Raw genomic sequence first — 14,557 nt, forward strand, 5'->3', positions numbered from 1 at the left:
GATTTAGGACGCGTTTAAAATTCATTTTAAAATAATTTTATTTTTTATATAAAAATGAAAATGAAAATATTTTCAATTTCGGACAGAAATTATTTTTAAAAATGCGTTTGTTAATTTTATCAAGAGATTATTTTTAGTATAAAAAAATCATTAATGTCTCTATCTCTTTATCTCTACTCGAGAGATGAGAAAACGAAAACAAAAAATGAAAAATGACTAAAAGTTATTTTTCATTTCTCTCTCATTTTACACTAAACTAAAAAATCGTTTTTATTTCCATTTTTTATCTTTATTGTGCCAAACGCTGTTTTAGAAACGTTTTCATTTTTTCTTTCTCGAAAAACGTAAAAAAAAAAAATCAATTCCAAACACGGCTTAAATGTTGATTTAACTTGTGATAAAAATAAAGAAGAAAATGTTTTTGGAACTCCATACTCCATAAAATAGATTTACAGTGGTTGCAGTCATAGCTTAGAGGTAATTCTACACATGTCTCTACCATACGGTGAAGAGTTCGAACCCTTAACCATATGTTAAATATATATTTATATAAATTATAGATTTAATAAATCAGTTACCAAGTCTATTCCTCCCAATTTTGTGATGGGGTGCTATATTTTTGTCTTGGCTTTCAAATTTGATTATCAGTCTTTTATTGTTTCCTCAAAATAATTCTAGATAACAATTAAAAAAAAAAAAAGTCATGGACCAAGAGAGAAATGTCTCTCACGCGAACGGTACCTCCACCAACTGATTCTTACCAACCATCACTTTTAATAGTCTGCTCATCTTTAGCCAAACCAATCGTCTTTGCATGCCAAAGCAAGTATCTATTGTCTACAAATGCCGCAACGCGGCATGACCTCTCTCAACACATTCTACCATGTCTCCATGGATTCAAGAGCTTCATTTCCCTCGCCTCGAAATCCCCATTACCATAGACCACATGTCTTCAGTGATGCCTGCAGGGCCTATCCCAATTGCTCATGGCCAAAGTCTGTATCTCTCTAACCTTGATAACATGATTGGATCTCGGGTCTTCACTCCAACAGTCTATTTCTACTCATCAAATCACCACAAACCAGTCATGAAGACCTTGCGCAATGCCCTTTCGTGTGTCTTGGTCCCGTACTACCCTTTCTCTGGTAGGCTCCGAGAGACCAAGAATGGGAAGCTCGAAGTCTTCTTCGGGCCAGATCAAGGCGCTCTCATGGTGGAGGCACATGCCGAGATGGTCTTAGCTGATTTAGGCGACCTCTCAGTGCCAAACCCGGCATGGATTCCATTGATCTTCAGGTTCCCTGACGAAGAGCCCTACCAACTCCTTGACATGCCTTTGCTCATAGCTCAGGTGACTCTTTTTAGCTGTGGAGGTTTCAGCATTGGTTTGAGGCTCTGCCATTGCCTCTGCGACGGACTTGGTGCAATGCAACTTATTAGATCATGGGCTGCAACTGCAAAAGAAGGGGAATTAGTCGCGGACCCTGAGCCATGTTGGGATAGAGAGTTCTTCAAACCTCGCGAGCCACCTTTGGTAAAGTTCCCACACATTGAGTTCATGAGAATTGAAGACCGTTCAAGCCTGACCAAAAGTATATCTCAAGCTCAGCCAATTCAAAAGTGTTATAGGATTAGCCACAAGTTTCAATCATGGTTGAAAACTGTTGCTCAAAAAGATGAGATCACATCCTGCTCTACATTTGATGCCATGGCAGCTCATATTTGGAGATCATGGGTTAAGGCACTTGACGTGAAGCCACTTGACTGTGAGCTTAGGCTCTCATTTTCTGTCAATGCTCGCCAGAAGCTGAAGAACCCGCCATTAAAAGATGGGTTCTATGGCAATGTGGTTTGCGTAGCATGTGTGACAAGCACAGTCTCCAACCTTATCAACGGTAGTCTCTCTGACACAGCTTGTTTAGTACGTGAAGCACAAATGGGAATCACCGAGGAGTATGTGAAGTCAACGGTCGACTATGTCGAGGTGGACATGCTGAGGAGGCTGGAGTTTGGAGGCAAATTGACTATAACTCAGTGGACAAGGTTTTCACTTTATGAGTCTGCTGATTTTGGGTGGGGAAGGCCTATTTATGCTGGTCCTATTGACTTGACTCCAACACCGCAGGTTTGTGTTTTCTTGCCTGAGGGAGAGGCTGATTCTGGCGGGGCCATGGTGGTGTGTCTTTGCTTGCCTGAATTCGCAACCGATAACTTTACGAGGTTTTTCAATTTGATTGATTCTGAGAAGGAAAATGTCGATGCTAGTAAAAGTTGGCCAGTGTTTTTAAAGTGATCAAAGGTTGCAAGTGAGAGGCAAATTTACTGCATATTCAGTTGTAAGAAAATAATGTTTGAGTTAATGAATGGCCTGTTTTTTCAAGTTTCATAACTTGTATGCCCATGATGGCTCTTGGAATGTTCTTTCTTTTGTTTTTTTTGTTTTTGTTTTGTTTTTTTTTTGCAATAAGGTCATAAAGTGGTGTTTACATTAGCACTATTAGTAGTATGAATCCAAGTCTAAGACTAATTAATGGTCAGACAAATAAGGAAAATTATATAATCAGTCTTATTCGTGATTGCTTCATTTCATAAGGACTACAAAACCTAATAATTAATTGGACAAGATTTTGGATTCTCTTTCCAAAGATAGTCTATTTCTTTTATGTTGATTTATCTACCTACCTAATTCATCATCATTCTTCTTCTTCGTCTTTCTTCATCACCTTGCTTCTTCTTCTTCTTCTTCTTCTTCTTCATCACTCTTCTTCTTCTTCTTCTTCTTCTTCTTCATCACTCTTCTTCTTCTTTCTTCATCACTCTTCTTCTTTCTTAACGACATGTCGTTCACAATAAAAACGTCATGATATATATATATATATATATATATATTATTGAAATGAACGTCATCAGACTTCTGGTTGTAAGAAACTTGCGTTTAATGAACTGAACCACAACAAATTTTGACATAAAACCGCATGTCGCTTTAATGATTAAATTCTATATACCATACTGAAGAAACAGTATATCGTGTAAGAAAACTAAACTTTGTTGTATTAAAGCATGAGAAAATGAAAATATCTGAATATTAGTTTTCACTTTAAAATGTTTACAATTTCATTTTATTATAAAGTTAAATAGAATCATATGTATATTAAGGCTATTAGTCCTAATAACAAGAGTGCAAAGATAACTTTATGATAATATTCATCATCGTAATTAACGAAATCGAACAACAAAAACTCAATGATAAACTACTAACCATAGTATAACTAAGATTGCAACGTTTTGAAAATAAAATAAGATTAAAAATTTGAAAAAGTTGGTAAGGTTTGATTATTAATATATGAAAATGTGATCATTGAATCAAGATCTGCTGTCCCATTTTTCTGTCTTGGTGGTTGTCCCACCAATTAAAATTTGATATCTCGTGTTTGTTTAAGTATTTTTAGTATTTTGTTTCTATTTATGTGGTCAAATTCTTAATTTTAAATAACATGACAAATAATTAATGGAGGGACAGCCACCGATACAAGAAAATAAGGACAATAAATCTGGACTCGCGATCATTATCATAAATATTACAACTCTAATAATAATGATCAACATATTATAACATACAAAAAGGACCAAACAGATAGACAAATTCAGTTTTATTCATAACTCTTTTACATCATGATTATTGGAAGCTATATGATAGCTCCAGTAGTTCGCACACCACAGGCAAAAGTGTGCGACAAATACAATATATACGAAAACCTTAGACACGCAGCGACCCAAATGATGAAACTTATAATTTCATCACAGACAGATTAATTTATAACTTTATTACATTATGATGTGCAAATCATAAATACCCTAGTTTAATTTGCACGCCATGACCCTGACAAATACAGCACATATATAGAACTCATATACACAAAGGCATGGACAATGACACTGATTGGAATATATATATATATATATATATATATATATATATAATGAATACGTACTCTTCCAATAAGTGACACCGACTTTTTTCATTTTTTGGTCCTCAAAGCCCGAAAAAAAAATAAAGACTTGCACATGACCAAAACAAATCATTATGATCATCAGAATCTGCACAATCGTATGAAACCAAGCATGTCGTCCCCGCGACTAAACTTTCGTGAATTAATAATAGGATTAATTATAAAAATTTCTCTTGAATTATGTCACTTGTAGCACTTTATCTTATGATATTTAAAATGTAACATTCGTTCTTCTTGAACAATAAAACGGGTAACAAAAATGCATCATCCATTAAGATTTTTAATAATTTTAGACGCGTATCACATAAATAACAGTTATTGTTAAACAATTTAGAACACAATTACCATTTTAACCATGCACCCTAATTTTTTAGTCCAATTTACATACAATATAATTAAAACAATAAATCTTCTTCACTTCCAGTGACACAATTAATGATGGGTGTTTAATAATTAAAAGTCTAAATTTAAATTAGTTTTAAATTCATATTAAATTTAAACCTCAGGGTTACTAAAATACTCCAAAAATAACTAATTAAATGCTAATTTTCATTAAAATTTTAATAGAGGGGATTTTTTTGTTAACATTTCATTGGTCATGGGAAATAAATATTACGTTTTAATGATCAAGAACAAAGTGTTACAAGGGTTATAATTTGGGGAAAATTTTTGTAATAAATCCTTAATAATACAACTGTAGCCACCTCCTCTCTCCTTGTTCTTCTTTTCCAAGATCTCCTAGTAGGATATTTTCTTCATCGTTGTAATTTTTATTTTTTGTTTTTCTAGTAATGTTTCTATGATGTCAATGTAGATCATGGCAATCTAGATTTAGATCTATAACATCGAAACCAAGTTTTTGTTGATGTAAATCTGCATCCATTGGTTGTATCTTTTTTTTTTTTTTTTTCCTTTTCTAAATTTGATTTTTCTAGGGAATGTCATGAGATCTAGAAGCCTCGTCAAAAATTGGATACCACAACTTTATTCAATGAAAAAATTAGAAGGGCCAACTTAGATTGGAAAGGAGCTCTAAGTTTTATCCCTCTAGCTCGGAGTTTTTCTCCAAGTTTTTTAGGGGAAGTTTTTCTCCTACTTTATTAATAGATTTCTTGATTTTTCATTGTAATGGATTATTTGTAACCCGATCTTGAAGCATCTACAGACTTTATTTCACCCTCTTCGAATAAAATGAAGATAGTTTTTTTCTCCTATAAAACTAATTTTACACGCCTATACCGACCATATAATAAAAAATTTAAATAGAAATTTAAATTGTTACGAGAGAAAATAATACTGTACAAAAAGATTGTAATTACATTTTAAATCTATGAATTAAGCGAAATAATACATACAATTTGTTAAACACTATTTAAAACATCTGAATCCAACCTAACTCCATTCAATAATGAGCCCGTTCGGTTGGAGGATTCGTTCTCTGATTCGAATCATGGTTCATGATTCGCTACAGTATTTTTTCTCACAAAAAATACACGTAAATCGAAAATAATTCTAATCCATGAACTAAACGGGTGTGGGCAATCAATCAACAAACTCCATAATATATATAATATATAAACATATAAATATATATATATATATATATCCGACAGGGAAGTGAGGGAGATGAAGGAACAGATAACCAGTGAATTCAAGATTTAAATTTTGTGGGGGACATAAATAAAATTATATTCGAAATTAAAATAATAAAAACATTATTAAAAATTTATACATTTAAAAAAGAAAAAAGTAGATGTAAAAAATAATAGTTTTTACTATCTTAAGTGGCATTTTTTATTTTTTTTCTTTAAAAAAAATAAAATACAAATATAAACGTTGATACTAATCTCCAAAAAAAAAAAAACAATTAAAACTAAAGCTTTGTTAAATTTTTAGGAAATTTTATCTTTAAACATAAGATTTTGCTTAAAGCAGTTGTTCAATCTATTCCCCCCACTAATGCCATGAGTTGTTTTCGTCTGCCTACATCTCTATGTGAAAGAATACAATCTTAAATTCTGGTGGGGTAGATCTGATAAAAGGATCTAAAATTCACTGGCTTAGTTGGAAGTTGCTTTGTAAATCAAAACAGGATGGGGGGTTTGGGTTTTAGATATTTCATTAATTTCAATCAAGCTTTGTTAGCTAAACAAGCTTGGAGGATTTTATCCAACCCCAAATTCTCTTTTATCCCAAGATCTTTATGGCTCGATATTTTCGCCATCGTGATCTTTTTAATGCGGCTGTTGGAAGCAGACCATCTTTAGTATGGAGGAGTATTCATTGAGGGCGGTCAGCTTCTGTTTAAAGGGCTTCGGTATGCAGTTGGTGATGGAAGTCAGATTAGATGTTTTAGAGACCCATGGATACCAGGATGCTATCAGTTTAAACCAACTTGTATTCCTGCTTCTTCTGATCTCAATTTGTTTGTTAAAATTTAAGGCCTATTTAAGTTGAGATATGATTTTATGTGAGAGCTTTTTACTGTAAGAAAAAAGTTAAATGTGACTCTTTCTGAGAATTTTTTACTGTAACAAAACATGAATTTGTGAAATAAACATGACCTTAATTACTGCAAAAAGATTTTGAAATATTGAAGTTTTAAATGAAAATTATAGCCGGTATCTATTTATCAAAAAGAATAAGAATCAGAATCAAACTATAATTTTGTGTATAAGTAAGGACCAAAGAAATAATTTCTTTAAAATATCTAATTGAGAAGTAATAATATTGTGTATAATTTATGGATCTAATACGATAGAGCTTGTTCTTTTGAGTGAAAAACTCAAAAAAAGGTAACTCGAGTTACAATTTTATTCGAGTTCATGTTCTTTTAAGTTTAAACTCGAGTTCAAACTTGAGTTTAGGACTAAAACTCGAGTTCAAGTTTCCCCTTCAACTCAAGTTCAGAAACTCAAACTCAAATTAATGAACAGTATTTTTCTATTCTTAAAAATGTTATAACTTTTTTGTTTTAATTCTGATTGAGATGATTTTTTTCCTATGCGTTGACAAACAAAAGAAGAATAAAACCCGACCTATATACCCTTTTAAAATTTTTCATCAGCATTGAGTTTTTATTAAAATACTATCTAAATACAAATTCAAATTTTGACTCACTCAAACACAAACTCAAAAAGTTCTTATCTCAAACCATAACTCAAATGTACACAACCAAACACAAACTCAAGTTACAAGTTCAACTCAAATTATAACTCAAATTCAACTCAAGAATTATACTCAAGTTAAACTCCAAAATGACAAGCCCTAATTTCTTTAAAATATATTAATTGATACGAAACCATATTATATTATGGAGATAAGAAAGGGGACGGAAAACAGAAAATGGGAGCCAAAATTAGAATTGCCAATATTAAGGGGTTAAGTTGCTAAAATCAGAAGTTTATTGGGCAAGTTACAAAAATCCTATAAGTTCAAAGGTTAAATGTGAAAAATACCTAGAAGAAAATCTCTAGTACGACGTTTCTTCAATTAAGCAAGTCCGATCACGATTCCGATTCCCGTCCCGAGTTTTGACATTCGTATTTAGCCAAAAACGTTGATAAACATCCCATATCTTTCATTTAAGATCGATTACCTTAATCTTGCTGGCTTTCTGTTCTGTTTTGTTGTGTAATTGCTTCCTGTTTTATGGTTGGAATCTGCTGATTCATTGAGCCCTAATCATCTTTCTTCTTAGAGAGCCGTGGGACAGTTCCAGGTACTTTTTTTTTTTTTTTTTTTTTATAATTTTGCGGTTTTGTTGAATCCATTTTTCTTCTGGTATAAAGTGGAGTGACTGAATTACTATGGAATTTTTGGAATATGAACAAGGGATGGATTGGTGGTTTTGTTGACTGCATGGTGTTCGATGAAATGCGTCAAAGAAACACATTCTTATTTCGAGATTCAAGATATTGTTTTTTAAAGAATTGGACGCTCTAATTCTACATCGCGGAGAGCAATACAAATCATATAAGGAAAGGAAACAAATAAAGTTCACTCAATGTGAGAGCCACAGCCACTTTTAACTGTTGGAGAAATTTGATATGAAGAAGAAGAAGATTATAAGAAAACCGAACCCCTCTCGGACCTCACTGTGTTTTCTTTAACATCTTAATGTAAATCGTCTCTGCATCGAAACAATAATTAGTCTTCAAGCTTAATCATAGTAGGAATGTAGGATTGAGAGTGGTTTCAACGTGTTTTGTATGGTTCTTTCATTACATTCCTAATTTCCTACCAAAGAAATTAAAACTGTTTCCAATTATTCTCCTTTTTAAACACCATAGCTCAGTTTTATATAAAGCCTTTCGAGCCGAGAATTGACCTTCGAAAGAGACCTTAGCATACATATTCTTGCTTACTTAGTGATTTGTATCAAGATTTGAAATAGAAAATTATACATATTACTGAAACTACATTTGGTTTTGAAAAGATTACTGTAAGAGAAATACATTCACGTGCTATAGTTCTCTTCTCTCTTCTGTTAGGAGCCCTAAGGGTTGCAATCACTTTTTTCATGATTGATAAATAATATATTGTTTTTCTCTTTTTAGATTGAAGAATAATGAAAGGAGTAATACAGAAGTTCTTTATTGCATCAATGCTTATGTGGATGACTCCCATTGCGATATTGTACGGATTTAACCATAACTTGCTTCCTGGTATGGCTTTTGTATTAAATTCCTCAAGTATTTTAGCTAGTTTTCAAAGCTGTTTTGTTGATTGCATCCTCTTTAATGCTATCTCGGGAAAACTAATGCCACTTCATAGTAAGTTTCTTTTGTTCTCCAAAGCCTTGCAGTAGTCAAGTTGGGTTTTCATATTCTGTGTATTGAAATTCTTCTTCTTCTTTTTTTTTTTCCCCTATTTACTGCTCACATGTCTCAATACCCCCACTTTAAATGCATTTAGGATTATCCTGATATCTACTTAGAATTATTGGCAAAAATAAGTAAATAAATACAAGAGAAGTGTGTGTTTTTTATAAGCACTGCCTCAAAAACTAATGAGAATTTTCTTTTCTAGCAATTTCATATTATGATTTTTCTGTTTTCGACTCATTGGATTTTGGTGAGTAAAGAGACAACTAATGGAGGAATTGGAAAGAGTGAGACCCTGAAGATCTTTAAAATTTGTTTGAAATGCAGAGCGTTGAAATGGTGTTTTCTTTTTTCACTTGAGTACTAGAATAGATGGTGGTCAAGAGTCAAAATCATGTAAGGAGTTCATGTGGGAGCGCAGGGTGATAGCTTTTCGGGGGGCTTAATCAGTGTGTTAAGGCTGATTTAGAGCGCTGCATTTCTAGTGATTAATCACTTTGGTATTGCTAGGTTTGTCTCGTAGGACAAGTTTACTTAATTGTATCATATTTCATGCATGTCAAAGTCCAAAAGGGGACTCATGGGGACCCTAAATGCAAAAGATTATCTAGCTTTCACTTCCAGGCCATTAATCATAGGAATATGGTAACTAAGAATATTACTGATTGAACTGCCATGGTCAATTTATGTTTACTGTTTTGTTCTTCAAATTCTTCGTTTTGCTGATATTTGTGGGACCTATCAACTTAGCATAAAGTTTTCCATCCCAATCGAGCAAAAGAGGAAAAAAAAGAATGTCCGTCCCAATATTACTGTGTTATCTGAATGGTATAAATTCATTTGAAACAGGTTCAAGTAATTTATCTCCTCATACTCTGACATTGGTGAGTGGCTTTGTTGCTGTTATATCAGTCAATATAGTTATTGCTTTCTACATATATATGGCAATGAAAGAACCTTCACATAAACATGAGCCGGATCCTGCATTTCTTGCCGAGGCCAAAGCTAGTGTGAACCAGTCTGCAAATGACTCTGATAAATCTTCTCAATCCTTGAAGAAAGAAGAGTAGGATGTACCGCGCCGCCATGTTAACGTTTTGAAGGAATTGAGCTGAAATTTCTCAGAGAAAAGCTAGCCGTATATGAAATATATTGGTAATGAGGATGTATATGAACATATTTTGTTCTGCTTCTTTTTCTTTGAACTAGAGATTTGAAGATCATTTGTCAAGTTTTGAGAAGTGAATGACTTGTGTTGCAAATTTTTTGATTTATTGTTTTGTTGCATAGGTGATGCACTATTTCATTTTGCGCAATGTTTTCTTGTCGTCCCTTCAGGGACATCCGATAAAATTGGAACAACGTTTTCATGCCCTTGTATTACAGAACACATGTTGAGAACTGAGAAGCGTCTTTCACTTTCTTAAAGATTCTTACTTATGGTTCTTCTCTCGGTGCGTTTGGAGTTTGGACCAACCAACTTAGTAGAGATTCCCCAAGGTCGGCCCGAGTCCTGATAAAAGATCGAGCAACTTTATCTCAACACAGCGCCATGAATAATGAAAGTGCCATGCCTCAACTTCAACTCAAAAATTACGGGGTTGTTCTTTTGCAACAAAACTTAGAAAAAGTTTAAACTCAAGTTCTAACTTTATTCAAGTTCACATTTTATTCAACTTTACTCAACTTTATTCAAGTTACAACTTCAACTCAAGTTATAACTCAAATTCAACTAAAAAATTACACTAAGTCACACTCTAAAATTACCGAACACAATACTGATAAAACATCACTGATATGTTAAATGCTAGGAATGCTTATTGGTGGTGCATATTTCTGAACATTAGATATTGTCAAGATCTTAACAAATAATAAAGTCTACAACAAAACTAATAGAACCTAATACAAAATGGACGATTTAAAATTGCCGTATCAGCAGGGTATAGTGCTACAGTATAATTCTCTCCTGTGTTAAATCTTGTGCATCTGTAAAATTTCAGGGAATGGAAAATTTATGGGAATTATGGTTGCGTCAATGCATCTTCCACTATTTGTGAAAACCGTTTTAAGATTCTAAAATCCTGCAAGCTGCTTGTGAGGTATGCAAGTGCAAGACAAGAAAAAGCTGAAGGCCAGTTCAGAAAAAACAAAGGTATGAGGAACAGATGCAGGGAAGATATGCAAAGAATTTCCGAAAACGAAACAATGAATCTTGTTCAGTAATTTTCAAATCCCTATAGAAACATTTCTAGGATCTAAAACTTTCAATCTGTTATATCGAAACAAAGCTTAGCCTCATCCCATGGACCATTGATCTCAAATTTATATTCCTGAATTCTTATAAGCCAATACGGGCAGACCACATTTACAAAAACCAGCAACCCTAACAACGTCACAAAGAGCAGCCGATGCAGGGAATACACGAACCCCAATGTCACGGTCATAAGGCAAAAAGAAAGACATAGGTGCAAGCATGATGAGTACTTCTTAATACAGTAAGTCACCAATGGAGCAAAGAGGAAGACTTGCAGGGAGAATAACATGATGGCAAACACGTGGAGCCTTGACGGAAGACGCGAAGCGATGAAAACAGAAGCAACAATTGAAGCATTCAAAGAGATGCAGCTGGTTAAGGTAGGATTCTGAAGAGCCCCCGGAGCTCGTACGGTGGATCCCGAGTAATCGTGGAGAAAGAGATGGAGAAGAAGAAGCAAAACGGTCACCACCCAAATGGAGTCTGAGCTGATAGATCTTGTGAGAGTGTGATAGACGGGAGCTAGAATATACAACCCGGTAGTGAAAAAGGAAATGTTGAGGAGATAATGTAAGAGGAGCTTGAGGGAGATCATCTCTCCAGTTAATGAAAGAACCGCGAAGCCCAATCCAAGAAGACCGACGTCAAGAAGCAAAAGAGAATTCTCATCTAGAACTGATCTCAGAGTATAGGTCCAAACCAAGCCCACAAGCGCAACAATACACAGATACTGAGAAATGGAAACTGAATCCTGCATCACTTTTAGCATGTTCCTCTTAACAACATTGGCATTCATGACCATATCCTCGAGAAAAGATTCGTCGGTGTGGTTGTCATCAAACCCAAGTTGCATCCCTCCATATGCGACCTTTCGCCATTTGGGTCGAGTTCCAGATGTTTTCTCACTGATTTCGGTATCCATGATGGTGCAGATATAGCTAGCTCGAGTTCAAAATTATCAGCAGTCGCAAGATATATTTAATTACACACGACCCTCATGCAGACTTTTAAATCTACGTGAAGGCGATCCAATCAGAAGAAATAATTTCTACGACAGAAAAAAGTTGCTGTTGATCCCCATAATCATGAACCTGCCCAAGTAAGAACGCAATCAGATCATAAGAATTAAAAACTAAAAATGGACTGTTGAAAGTTGTTCAGAACTATGAAAAAGAAGGGATTCCAAGTATGAAAAAAACATATATAAACTAAAATAAAATGAAATAAACTGGGGGAAAAAAATCCCGAGTAACGAAACTCTGTGAGTTTCTATTCCAAAGAAGACAAAACATTAATGAGTTTACATTCCACAAATTCTCTCTCTCTCTCTCTCTCTATTCCATCAATCAAACACTTTTTTAGCATTATACAATTAGCAAGTTATGAAATTTTCTCTTGGATATTCTATCAAACATGTCCTGAGCAACATCCAACTCTCCACAATAAGGATACAAAAAATATATATTACATACGAAAGGACAGTATCAAACAGTTCAAAGCAAGAAACAAATAGATAAAAATACATAGGTTCACTCAGATACAAACGGAACAACGAAATCGATCTCAAATTACAGGAAAATAATTTTCAGTGAAATAACGGAGGATTTGGATCGGTTGAGCATACCAGGAGGGTACAAATGTCGAATTCCAGCAATTCGTGACGAAGATCGGACTTTTTTGGTTCAAGAAATGTTGAGAGAGAGAGAGAGATTAGAGCCCGGAAGAGAGTAAGGATCAAGGAATGCCATATGGACGTTTCTAAGATAATCGAGCATCTTCTTGTTAATTAACTTATGCATGACACAACCTGTTCAGAAGGGCATATATGTCCATGCACTTAAACTTGGCCCACAAGCCAAGTACTTTAGTGAATATTTCCTGTAAACTGGAGCATTGCAAATTCTTTTTAGAGTATTACAAAACTCTAGTTTTCAAAGAATTCTTAAGAATAGGAAATTAATTTTCAACAAATTCTTAAGAATAGGAAATTAATTTTCAACAAATTCTTAAGAATAGGAAAAAAAAAAAATTTGAACTCAAGTTACAATTTTATTCAAGTTTATGTTCGTTTGTAAAATTTGAGTTTAAACTTGAGTTTGAACTTGACTTTGGGGCTAAAATCTGAGTTCAAGTTTCCCCTTCAACTCAAGTTCTTAAACTCAAACTCAAGTTAATGAACAACATTTTTTCTATTCTTAAAAACGTCATAATTTTTTCGTTTTAATTCCGATTGAGATGATTTTTTTCTATGCGTTCACAATGAAGAGACCAATAAAACCCCACCCATATACCTTATTAAAATTTTTCATCACCATTGAGTTTGTATTAAAATACTATTTAAATACAAATTCAAGTTTTGACCCACTCAAACACAAAACTCAAATAGATTCTCAATTCAAATCATAACTCAAATGTGCACATTCAAACACAAACTTAAATTACAGCTTCAACTCAAATTATAACTCAAATTTAACTCAAAATCTACACTCAAGTCACCATAACTAAAAAATGCAATCAAACAAGCCTATATTGTTTCATCTTTCATATCTTAATTGGAGACTCGTAATTACAATCCCACCCATTATATTGAAAAATGCAGTTCGAGATTAAGGAAGACTCTACTTTGGTAGTGTTGTAGATTTTAAAAAATTACTTTTAATTGTGCTGAAGAAAAAAGCAGCTGTTACAAAAAATAGCTAAGTGTTTGGTAAACTGTAACTATATTGTTTCCTCTTTCATATCTTAATTGGAGACTCGTAATTACAATCTCACTCATTATTTTGAAAAATGCAGTTCAAGGTTAAGGAAGACTCTTTGAAATTTAATAATTTTGTTCATAACTTAGGGCTAGTTTGGTAGTGTTGTAGATTTTGAAAAAATTATTTTTAATTGTGCTGAAGGAAAAAGCAGCTATTACAAAAAACATATGAGTGCTTGGTAAACTGTAATTATACAAGTGTTGTTGGTTCGAAAAGTAGTGTAATAACATTTGGTAAATTGTGAGGTTTAATTGTTGTGGATAGTTAAGATAACCATAATTATTAATCTTAAATTAATATATAAAGTAATTAATAATTGATAATTATTTAGCAAATAAAAAGTAATATATTAATAATATAATAATAATGAATAAATTATCATTAAAGAGTAAATTAGTAATTAAACTATATATATAATAAACTAATATGTTAAATAATTAAAAATAGTAATTAGTAATTAATTATAAATAATTATTATGTTAGTAATGTACTCATATTTATTAAATTATAAATAATTAATTAGTGTATTAAGAAAAATAATTAGTATATACATAATTTATTAATATTCCTTTTACTACTTAAATTATTAACTTTTAGTTATATAATCAAATAATTAGTTAATGAATTGCTAATGTTTATTTAATAATCTATTATTTGATATATCACATGATCAATTTTTAATAATTATTTTTTTTATAATGATTAATT

General features: G+C 32.9%; 3 protein-coding genes across 3 annotated transcripts; 2 read left to right on the plus strand and 1 right to left on the minus strand.

The window, feature by feature from the left end:
- Window positions 1-883: 883 nt before the first annotated feature.
- LOC21403738 (omega-hydroxypalmitate O-feruloyl transferase) lies at window positions 884-2,293 on the plus strand. Its single transcript, XM_010090573.1, has one exon. The coding sequence runs from the start codon at window positions 884-886 to the stop codon at window positions 2,291-2,293; it is 1,410 nt and encodes a 469-aa protein (XP_010088875.1).
- Window positions 2,294-7,454: 5,161 nt separating this feature from the next.
- LOC21403739 lies at window positions 7,455-10,110 on the plus strand. The gene is made up of 3 exons (XM_010090574.2): window positions 7,455-7,731; window positions 8,570-8,677; window positions 9,686-10,110. Exons 2-3 carry the CDS (start codon window positions 8,581-8,583, stop codon window positions 9,904-9,906), a joined length of 318 nt encoding a protein of 105 aa, XP_010088876.1. The 5' UTR covers window positions 7,455-7,731; window positions 8,570-8,580; the 3' UTR covers window positions 9,907-10,110.
- Window positions 10,111-11,030: 920 nt separating this feature from the next.
- LOC21403740 (phosphatidylinositol N-acetylglucosaminyltransferase subunit C) lies at window positions 11,031-12,831 on the minus strand. The gene is made up of 2 exons (XM_010090575.2): window positions 12,715-12,831; window positions 11,031-12,181 (listed from the first exon to the last, which is right to left on the minus strand). The coding sequence occupies exon 2, from the start codon at window positions 12,010-12,012 to the stop codon at window positions 11,101-11,103; it is 912 nt and encodes a 303-aa protein (XP_010088877.1). The 5' UTR covers window positions 12,013-12,181; window positions 12,715-12,831; the 3' UTR covers window positions 11,031-11,100.
- Window positions 12,832-14,557: the final 1,726 nt, after the last annotated feature.

The sequence above is a fragment of the Morus notabilis genome, unplaced genomic scaffold (assembly GCF_000414095.1).
Source record: "Morus notabilis unplaced genomic scaffold, ASM41409v2 Scaffold625, whole genome shotgun sequence".
Classification (NCBI taxonomy): domain Eukaryota; kingdom Viridiplantae; phylum Streptophyta; class Magnoliopsida; order Rosales; family Moraceae; genus Morus; species Morus notabilis.

What these genes read in the sequence shown, in the direction of transcription:
- LOC21403738 (XM_010090573.1), top strand. Translation starts at nt 884, where the DNA reads ATGTCTCCATGGATTCAAGAGCTTCATTTCCCTCGCCTCGAAATCCCC.
- LOC21403739 (XM_010090574.2), top strand. Translation starts at nt 8,581, where the DNA reads ATGAAAGGAGTAATACAGAAGTTCTTTATTGCATCAATGCTTATGTGG. An exon ending in TAACCATAACTTGCTTCCTG is followed by an intron (nt 8,678 to 9,685) that starts GTATGGCTTTTG and finishes CATTTGAAACAG; the next exon opens with GTTCAAGTAATTTATCTCCT.
- LOC21403740 (XM_010090575.2), bottom strand. Translation starts at nt 12,012, where the DNA reads ATGGATACCGAAATCAGTGAGAAAACATCTGGAACTCGACCCAAATGG.